Raw genomic sequence first — 10,594 nt, 5'->3', positions numbered from 1 at the left:
ACGCAAATAATTTTTAGATGATGCGAATTAATAGTTATTCTGACATTTTTACAATGTCTCGAAAAGAAGATAGAAATATAATATAGTGAGAATATCCTTCCAAGACTCCAACGATATATAAACTAGTCAAAATGAAATTAGTATCACTTTAAAAAGTGTTTGTAACTTTTTATTTAATAAACATGCCGAATTTAAATTTTGATCTTTTATAATTAACATCCCTATAAAAACAACTGAATAATAAATTTTACAGAATTTAATCATAGGAGAAAACGGCGTAACAAATATGAAAATATAGACTAATATTTAAATTAATGTAACATTATTATATGACGAAAAATTATATATATATATATATATATATATATATATATATATATATATATAGTATATAATATAGTGAGTAAATCCTCCGGTGCCACGTTGAGGCATTGATGGTATCGGTGGATCAAGTTTTAAAGTACATTGTTCCATTCTCTCTGAGCTAATGCTTGAAAGTTATTTGCGGGTTCCAGATTTCTTATGCATCGCCCTAGAATGTCCCAAAGATGTTCTATCGGATTTATATCGAAATATCATTGGTCATTCCATAATAATCCCCAAATTATGCTCTTCAAAGAAATTTTGAACAACTCTGGCAGTGTGTGGTATTGCATTATCTTGTTGTAAAGTAAAATTTAGCTGATTTATGAAAGGTAACACGATATGTTGCCCAGAATATCGTTAATGTATCGCCTGGTCGTTAGAAAATCGTGATGAGGGACTGTATGTCGGTTTGCCGCCCCATACCATTAAAGAACCTCCTCCAAAAGCTCTTCTCTCAACCACACCGTTCTCCTCAGAGTCTACTCTTTGTCGTACATCATTTGATTTTAACCAAAACTTGGATTCATCTGTAAAGAGAACCTGACTCCATTGGTTCATGTTCCAGTTGATGTGTGCATTAGCAAAGTTTCTTCTCATTCTCCTGTGTGCTTCAATTAATTCAGGAACAACAGCTGCACGTCTTGAATATAAATTGGCTTCATAAACGTATGGTTACGTACGGTTTGAGTAGATAAACGTGTCTCTGTGGCCATAAAATGGAGGTTTTCTCGAGGGGTAGTCTAGGTCTTCTAAGAGCATTGTTTTGCATGACACAGCTCAGTGAAGACGATCGATAAACAATGATATTCGCGAATTAAACTGGTCTATTCTGAAGCATTTTATAATAAATTTGTTAGTTTTCAATAGATATTAAAAAAATAAAAAAGTTTTTATAACATTAAAATGTACAATAATTTGTAAATAATGTGTACATGGTTGTCTCAAAAAATATACTGTTTACATTTTAAATATTGAAACCTATTTCACATAGAAAACCTATTTCATTGTGACTAGTTTATACAGAAAACTTAAAATTGCTATGCCTATAAGATCAATATAAGCATAACCAAATAACGGTTGCTTTTTAGCTTAATATTAGATATCTACAATACGTATTGTTTTCAAGAGAACATGAGAGGGTGAAAAATGTTGTACCCTTAGTCTTGATGTTAAAATAAAATATCCAGATATCTGTATTGAACCGTCTTTAGTACCTGGTATAGTTCATAGAGGTCAGTCGAGTATCTGCTTCATTAAATACTTGTTGTGAAAAGTAGTGTATATATTTTAGCTACAATTAAAAAATTACATATATTATAAAGAATATTATATTATTATTATAAATGTACATTTTAGATAATTATTTTAAATATGAATAATGTTTTTCATTATGTGTATTAAAAGCTAAAAATATATAATAAATCCTTTTATTTGGAATTTTAGACGATTTTTAGAATTATGTTATAATTTCAATTAATGTCAGAGATTAACAGCCGTGTGGTTATCAAAGATTTTTTTCAACTGTTTTTAAGTAATTTTTGTGTGAACATTCCAAAGGAGCTTTCGTCTATTAGGTCTAGTTTTTATACTTTCATACAAAGTGTATTTTCTATATACATAAAAAACATTTGGATGGTTTTAATTCAATAAACTAAACAATAAAAAAAATTTATTCAATATAATAGCACAACTCACAAAAGCTCAATAACATGCTGAACCGGGTGAGGTTCACTGGGGTATTAACCAGGTATAAGAAAGTAGGTAGATATGAAATTTCTATTGTCAGTAAATTCAGTTAGATGTATCTGATAGCATTTTTAGATCAGCACATTCAGTTCTTTGTTATTTTTATGGACAGGAATTTTAAAAGTAACTCCGTTATATATTGTTTTGATTTTATTTCATAAACATTAGATATTTTAATAAGAATAATAATGAGTAAGAATTTTGGTCAAATAAATTAAATTTTAGTTAATAAAACATAGTGTACAGATTTACATTTCAGAAAATTTTATTTTTTACGTAGAGTCAATTTATATTTTATAAAATGTATGTTATTTGTGAATTTAAATTTTTTAAAACAGTGCAATTTGACAACTAATTTTATCTGTAAATTTATTTAGTATACATCAAATATTGTCCACAAAGTAAAAAGAAATGTCGTCAAGTCGAATAAGTAGTTCTGAACAATGATACGCTGTCCATTAAAGTTTTTATTACAGGAAGTTAAACATAAATTTAGAATTGTATAGTTATTCGATAATCTTGAAACCTCATACACCCACTGAAGTATAGAAGTATTTGTTAGAAACATGCAATGGTGATTTTTTAGATCATATAGTTATTTTAATATGTAACAAATCAACTGGAACTGTTTCTAAGAATATATCTCGCAGTTGGATGTTCAACGTCATTAATCTACAATAGGAGCCAGACATGTGATTTGTAATATGTATTCATCAATTAATGTATTAATGTAATTTTTAAAATTATTTATAGAAAATTTAATTATATATAAACATTTTTTTTGTAATTTATTTTGTATTTTTGACAACAAATGTCTATAGATTTTTCAAAAAATTAATAAAATTTTCGAAAATACAAATTTCTATTTTTTTATTGTTTTGAAATCCCATTTTTTATTAGTAATATATTTTTCACTTACCTTTTCTTATTCTCTAATATATATGATTTGCTTTTAATATTGTAAATATTAAGACTTACTTATATTATATTTAAAAGTGCTTTTTTAACATATGTACTATCGCGTTCATAAGTGGTCTGCCACTTCATTGACGTCAGGCCGTAAATGGTCACATTCTGTATTACCGTGCACTGCCGTCTCGGCTGTGCACGGTAATACAGAATGTGACCGTTTACGGCCTGACGTCAATGAAGTGGCAGACCACTTATGAACGCGATAGTACATTAATGTAATTTTGAAAATTATTTATAGAAAATTTTATTGTAAATAAACATTATTTTTTTGTAATTTATTTTGTATTTTTGATAACAAATGTCTATAGATTTTTCAAAAAATTAATAAAATTTTAGAAAATGCAAATTTATATATTTTTTTATTGTTTGAAGTCTCATTTTTTATTAGTAATATATTTTTAACTTACCTTTTCATATTCTCTTATACATATGCTTTGCTTTTAATATTGGAGATAAGACTTACTTATATTAAGTAAGTAAATATTAGACTTTTTTATATACATTAATTAATGTATTAACGTAATTTTGAAAATTATTTATAGAAAATTTTATTGTAAATAAACATTATTTTTTTGTAATTTATTTTGTATTTTTGACAACAAATGTCTATATATATTTCAAAAAATTAATAAAATTTTAGAAAATGCAAATTTATATTAATTATTAGTCTAATTTTTTATTAGTAATATATTTTTCACTTACCTTTTCAAATTCTCTCATACATATGTTTTGCTTTTAATATTGGAGATATTAAGACTTACTTATATTAAGTAAGTAAATATTAATCTTTTTAATATACATTAATTAATGTATTAATGTAATTTTGAAAATTATTTATAGGACATTTTATTATAAATAAACATTATTTTTTTAAAATTATTTTGTATTTTTGACAACAAATATCTATAGATTTTTCAAAAAATCAATAATATTTTCGAAAATACAATTTATAATATTTTTATTATCTGAAGTCTCATTTTTTGTTACTAATATATTTTTCACTTACCTTTTCTTATTCTCTAATACATATGATTTGCTTTTAATATTGGAAATATTAAGACTTACTTGTATTATATTTAAAAGTGATTTTTTAATGTACATTAATTAATGTATTAATGTAATTTTGAAAATTTTATTATAAATAAACATTATTTTTTTTGTAATTTATTTTGTGTTTTTGACAACAAATGTCTATAGATTTTTCAAAAAATTAATGAAATTTTAGAAAATGCAACTTTATATTTTTTTATTGTTTGAAGTCTCATTTTTCATTAGTAATATATTTTTTACTTAGCTTTTCATATTCTCTTATACATATGCTTTGCTTTTAATATTGAAAATATTAAGACTTACCTTGTTAACAGGGGTTAACGTATGTTATGAGGTTATTAGGTGAAATAATAGATGTATTAATGTAATTTTGAAAATTATTTATAGAAAATTTAATTATAAATAAATATTTTTTTGTAATTTATTTTGTATTTTTGACAACAAATGTCTATATATATTTCAAAAAATTAATAAAATTTTAGAAAATGCAAATTTATATTATATAAGTCTAATTTTTTATTAGTAATATATTTTTCACTTACCTTTTCAAATTCTCTTATACATATGTTTGGCTTTTAATATTGGAGATATTAAGACTTACTTATACTAAGTAAGTAAATATTAATCTTTTTAATATACATTAATTAATGTATTAATGTAATTTTGAAAATTATTTATAGGACATTTTATTGTAGAATAAACGTTATTTTTTTTAATTATTTTGTATTTTTGACAACAAATATCTATAGATTTTTCAAAAAATTAATGAAATTTTAGAAAATGCAACTTTATATTTTTTTATTGTTTGAAGTCTCATTTTTCATTAGTAATATATTTTTTACTTAGCTTTTCATATTCTCTTGTACATATGCTTTGCTTTTAATATTGGAAATATTAAGACTTACCTTGTTAACAGGGGTTAACGTATGTTATGAGGTTATTAGGTGAAATAATAGATGTATTAATGTAATTTTGAAAATTATTTATAGAAAATTTAATTATAAATAAATATTTTTTTGTAATTTATTTTGTATTTTTGACAACAAATGTCTATATATATTTCAAAAAATTAATAAAATTTTAGAAAATGCAAATTTATATTATATAAGTCTAATTTTTTATTAGTAATATATTTTTCACTTACCTTTTCAAATTCTCTTATACATATGTTTTGCTTTTAATATTAGAGATATTAAGATTTACTTATATTAAGTAAGTAAATATTAATCTTTTTAATATACATTAATTAATGTATTAATGTAATTTTGAAAATTATTTATAGGACATTTTATTGTAAATAAACGTTATTTTTTTTTAATTATTTTGTATTTTTGACAACAAATGTCTATAGATTTTTCAAATAATCAATAATATTTTCGAAAATACAATTTATAATAATTTTATTATCTGAAGTCTCATTTTTTGTTAATAATATATTTTTCACTTACCTTTTCTTATTCTCTAATACATATGATTTGCTTTTAATATTGGAAATATTAAGACTTACTTGTATTATATTTAAAAGTGATTTTTTAATGTACATTAATTAATGTATTAATGTAATTTTGAAAATTTTATTATAAATAAACATTATTTTTTTTGTAATTTATTTTGTGTTTTTGACAACAAATGTCTATAGATTTTTCAAAAAATTAATGAAATTTTAGAAAATGCAACTTTATATTTTTTTATTGTTTGAAGTCTCATTTTTCATTAGTAATATATTTTTTACTTACCTTTTCATATTCTCTTATACATATGCTTTGCTTTTAATATTGGAAATATTAAGACTTACCTTGTTAACAGGGGTTAACGTATGTTATGAGGTTATTAGGTGAAATAATAGATGTATAGATGTAATTTTGAAAATTATTTATAGAAAATTTAATTATAAATAAATATTTTTTTGTAATTTATTAGTATTTTTGACAAAAAAATTTCTAAAATATAAGTATATAATTTTTTTTATTGTTTGAAGTCTCATTTTTTATTAATAATATATTTTTCACTTTTTTTCACACCTTTTCGTATTCTCTGATACATATGATTTGCTTTTAATATCGGAAATATTAAGACTTATCTTGTTTTAAGTGGGTGAAGGTATGTTATGAGGTTATTAGGTGAAATAATAGATAAAAGTTTATTGCTGAGTTTATTGTAATTCATTCATAGTTGTTTAAACAAATGGGAAACTGATATACGAGTAACCGTACAATACATTTTACATGAAGATAGTGATGGATAATAAAAGAGTGAATTGGTATAAGAGAGTGTCAGAAGAAGAGAAAGGATTCTTTATACTGTCAATTAAGAAGAACAGTCTAAAGACATCGTCTATCTATCTATCTACTTGATATGTAGTAATCATTGGCAAACTGAGTATCGTAGCTGAAGTCGACTGTCTTATTCCAATTCTAACAGAAATTATTGCAAATAATTCCATGCAATATGCCACGCTTAATATCTATCTAAATTTTCTAGATTAGGTAATAAATCTGAACTAAGGTACTATCACATGTACGCGAATGTATTTGGCAACCTCGATATTACAAATGGCAAAACAATAACAAAACGATATGAACAGAATAAATAATGTAAATACATTATGTGAGCGAAAAGATGCATTGAAATTAGCTAAACGTATTAATTATGTATAGGAAAATGTATTATCTACTATTTATACACTGATATATGATTTATTTTAGATAATGATATGGAATTAAATTTCCTCGTAAAGATAGAATATAATAGCACGAATGCTTAACGATAATAATTTACAATATTGCTTATTTTACATCACTATATGAGCGTAACGATACCATAAACATAAACATAAATAACATGCACTGTTAGTGCTTTGGCATGTATCGTACCAGTCGCAACAGTTCCTAGACCACATACACATACATATGATATGCAAGAACTGCTTGCTTACTTGCTTGCTTCATAAGTCTATGGTAAGATTGTTTTGGCTAAGCCAAGTCCATCAAGTAACAAATAACCCTGTTTTAATAAAGAAATGAAGATCTATACGGATACTGATTATACAACATACTCCAACTTAAGAAAAAGTTGGTCTAAACAGTAACAGTTTTCAACACACTCCCTTTTACAATATAATATTTACACTCAAATATAATACAAATTCATACAGTCGTCAATTCTTCAGATCAGATCAGATATGCCTCTAATTCTAAGACTAATGTTTTTTTTTTCTCAACAGTTAATGTTTATTTTTCTTCTCATGTTTAGTTAACAATTCGAGTTAACTCACATAAAATTTCCCCGCACCTAATCACAATTTAAACACTATGCATCTAACAGGTTCGATTCCGTGTGATCCGATCCCATCGTCAAATCTTCTGCCATGTTGTCAGAATGTTGTTCATGATCCATATCGTCATATTCTGATTGCACTTCTCGTTTTATCACATGACTCATTTGTTCGGACTCCCTAGTGACATGATGATCTTGGTTCATCATGCCCTCCTGTTTAATGTGCAATCCTCCGTTCATCGGAGATCTAAAATACAACCGCCCCCGTTTACGAGAGAACCAGGAACCCCGCCAAATCACTTACCGCATATGATGTTCGTGTGAAGGAGATTCGGACCTGTCCCGGTGTCGGTTGGCCAACACGTTAGGGCTGTTCAGGAATGATAGGTTGTTTTCGTCCATCAACGACGCCTGCATAAACTGTTCATCATTAGTGATAATAAAATACCAATGATTGTTTGAAACTAACCTGAACGTTCGCTGGAATATGATCTCCGTACAAAGTCGGACTGTGATTCATCGTGGGACTTTTAGAAGCAGAACCCCTAGAGAATAACGTGGTACATGAACATTTCTGCCACCAGTTACCAAGTAAAGTAACAAATGTTAGAAAACACCAATATTTAAAAACGAGTAAGCAGAAGTAAAAGGAGAAGAAAAAACGTACCGAGTAATTTACACGTTGTCCTTTTTTGGGAAAAATTGAGTGACCATTTTTGTTTGTTTGCTTAAAAAATTAAGGAAAAAATTCTAGGTCGTTCCTGTATATGAGACTTACCAAAGGTGGACGCGTCCCGAATGGAAGACTGACCGACTGACTCACTGACTCAATTAAGTTAATATAAATTTAAAAGAAGAAAAATATTTGAAAATATACAGGAACTTCTATGTAAAATATGAAAAACCATGCAATATATAAAAAGACACTGAGAGGTTTAAAAAAGATTTGTAAAAATATTAAGAATAATTTTTAAAATGTTTACTTATTTGTTAGGTATACCTTCGTTTGTTACGCAACCAGTTTGGGCCTCCACAAAACCACTCCAGTATGATAGATATTTAACTAAGCGACGACAGTGGTAGACTTAAAATAAACCGATGATTTAGAATTAAATTAAATATTTATCATACCAAGTGATTCCCTCCGATTCTCAACTATTCTAAACACATTCATACTTGACATGCCTTTACGTCATACAAGTAGCATTTTATCCGAGTTCGAAACACCGCAAAAAACTAAAAATCAATAAATATCAATTAAGATGAGAAAAATGCTACACGTATTTTACGAGCTATTTCCAAACATTCCAAAAGCCGGCTCTCAACTATGTCGTTCTTTTTCTATGAACTAGTACTGCTTGTCAGCCGCGTTATCAACGTGCATGGGGGTCCGGTAAAAGGGGGCTGGAGGGTTGGGGTCTGTGTTGGGCTTGGGCACGGGGACGCCTGGAGAATTTGGGGTCGGCAAGCCCCAGAACAGGTGTGACGTGTTTATACAGAAAATTTATTATACGTGCGTTTTAATCACTTTTTAATCGTTTTCTTGTAATATTGATCAATTTTATTATGCGCGACTATAAAATATTCGACGTGCCAAAAATTCTTATTTTAAATTATTTCGTGATTAAATTATATCTTGGCAGTATGTGTGTGACATAAAATAATTCGTCATTACTTTAACATTAAATTTAAATCAACGTTAAAGTGATATAGGACTACGAAAACCTTGAAAAAAAAAGAGTGTTTTGATTGACATATGGGAACATGTAGGTTAGGGTGGCATGCAGAGGCAAGCATAAGCAATATGTGTGTGTGTGACTGCATCGGTACTCGATTATCTAATAAATTAATCAATATTAAATTAAATAAATAAATAAATAAAACGTCTAAGCTGTATTCTATGTGTAAGCTGCACATAGACTTAAGTCATTCAATGTTGAAACAAGTAACTTCCACATTGTTGTTAATATTGTATTATTTGGAAAGAGTTTGATGGTTACTCCCGAAGGAGATTACTTGTTTCAATCTCGTATGTGTCCCACAGACCGTCTTTATCGTTTTGCTCGCCTTAGTAATGAAATTTTGAAAGTTTTTGAGTGAGTTTCGATCGATGTCGGATGGTCTATGGTCTGTTTAAAAAATTAAGAGAGAAGAAGCAGCGGGCAGTCACTATTACCTATCACTATGAAACAATGAACTAGAGCCGAGCAGACAGCAGCACACTGCACACTGCAGCACACCACGTCGTCCCGTCCGTCCCTCTCATTCCATTCGAAGGAATGATGGAAGGGTGGATGACGCGTTGCGATTTTTTTACTGGGTGCTTACTGTGCGTAGTAGGGTGGAGTGGGTGATGGGGTTGGGTCATATTTCCGTGGTCGACCACGCGACAAATGCCGGCGCTTCACAAATTCGGCATCGTCCACCATCCAGAATGAGCCGAAGTCGTCTTCATAGCGAACAAAACACTTGTGGAGTGAGAGATTCGTGCGTATGGCATTCTACACACCCAGACCCAAGAAAGAGAAAGATAACAATCAAGTAAGGTCAAGGTTAGAATATTGCTCATGGGCGATTTTGGTGCGTTTTTTGAGTAGTAATACCTTCCGATGTATATAAACCTGAACCTTTGGCAGTAGTAGATTGAGGTCGTAGTCGCCCTTCTGCAGTGGTTAGTTGCCCAGGCCCAAGCCAGCGGCTGGACATGCTGTTACTGAACCGGCCAAACAACAAACATTCTCATCATCACTCTCACCACAAGCCACACATGTTAATAAATATAAAAGATATAAAAAGATGTAAAAAGATTAGAAAAAGATTTAAAAATCACAAAACACACAATGTACAAAATATAAAAAAATTCAAAATGTTGATCCTCGCTGACGTACCCGACGACTGGTTGGGCCAATGGCCCTGATGAGCATCGCTGTGGCCTTCTCTTGTAGAATTCCACTTCGTCCACAGTCCAAACTGCCCCTTTTACGTTTTCCACGCGCATGAAACATTTGTGGAGAGACAGGTTGTGCCGCACTGCATTCTAACAACAAATCAAACACCGCCAAATAAACAACGCGACTTACACCATTGCCTATTGCTAATTAACAATTGATCAAACTGATCAATCGATTAAAACATATGGCATGGCAGCTTTGCCATCAATAAAATTTCTCTATCTATCATCTAA

General features: G+C 28.3%; 1 protein-coding gene across 10 annotated transcripts in view; it reads right to left on the bottom strand.

Moving 5' to 3' along the window:
* Positions 1-6,267: 6,267 nt before the first annotated feature.
* LOC109602340 (forkhead box protein P1) overlaps positions 6,268-10,594 on the bottom strand; it is a 170,105-nt gene continuing 165,778 nt past the window's right edge. For 9 of the 10 annotated variants that reach the window (XM_049969582.1, XM_049969596.1, XM_049969599.1 and 6 more), the window contains 4 exons: positions 10,299-10,447; positions 7,880-7,955; positions 7,715-7,830; positions 6,268-7,657 (listed from right to left, as the gene is read on the bottom strand). In XM_049969582.1, the coding sequence (XP_049825539.1) occupies positions 7,444-7,657; positions 7,715-7,830; positions 7,880-7,955; positions 10,299-10,447 (555 nt within the window). In that variant the 3' untranslated portion in view covers positions 6,268-7,443. The remainder of the gene's footprint in view (positions 7,658-7,714; positions 7,831-7,879; positions 7,956-10,298; positions 10,448-10,594) is intronic. The other variant, XM_049969589.1, reaches the window with a different exon arrangement.

The sequence above is a fragment of the Aethina tumida genome, chromosome 1 (assembly GCF_024364675.1).
Source record: "Aethina tumida isolate Nest 87 chromosome 1, icAetTumi1.1, whole genome shotgun sequence".
NCBI classification, from domain to species: domain Eukaryota; kingdom Metazoa; phylum Arthropoda; class Insecta; order Coleoptera; family Nitidulidae; genus Aethina; species Aethina tumida.
The sequence above is the reverse complement of the archived record's forward strand: the minus strand, read 5'-3'. Positions and strand labels throughout refer to the sequence as shown.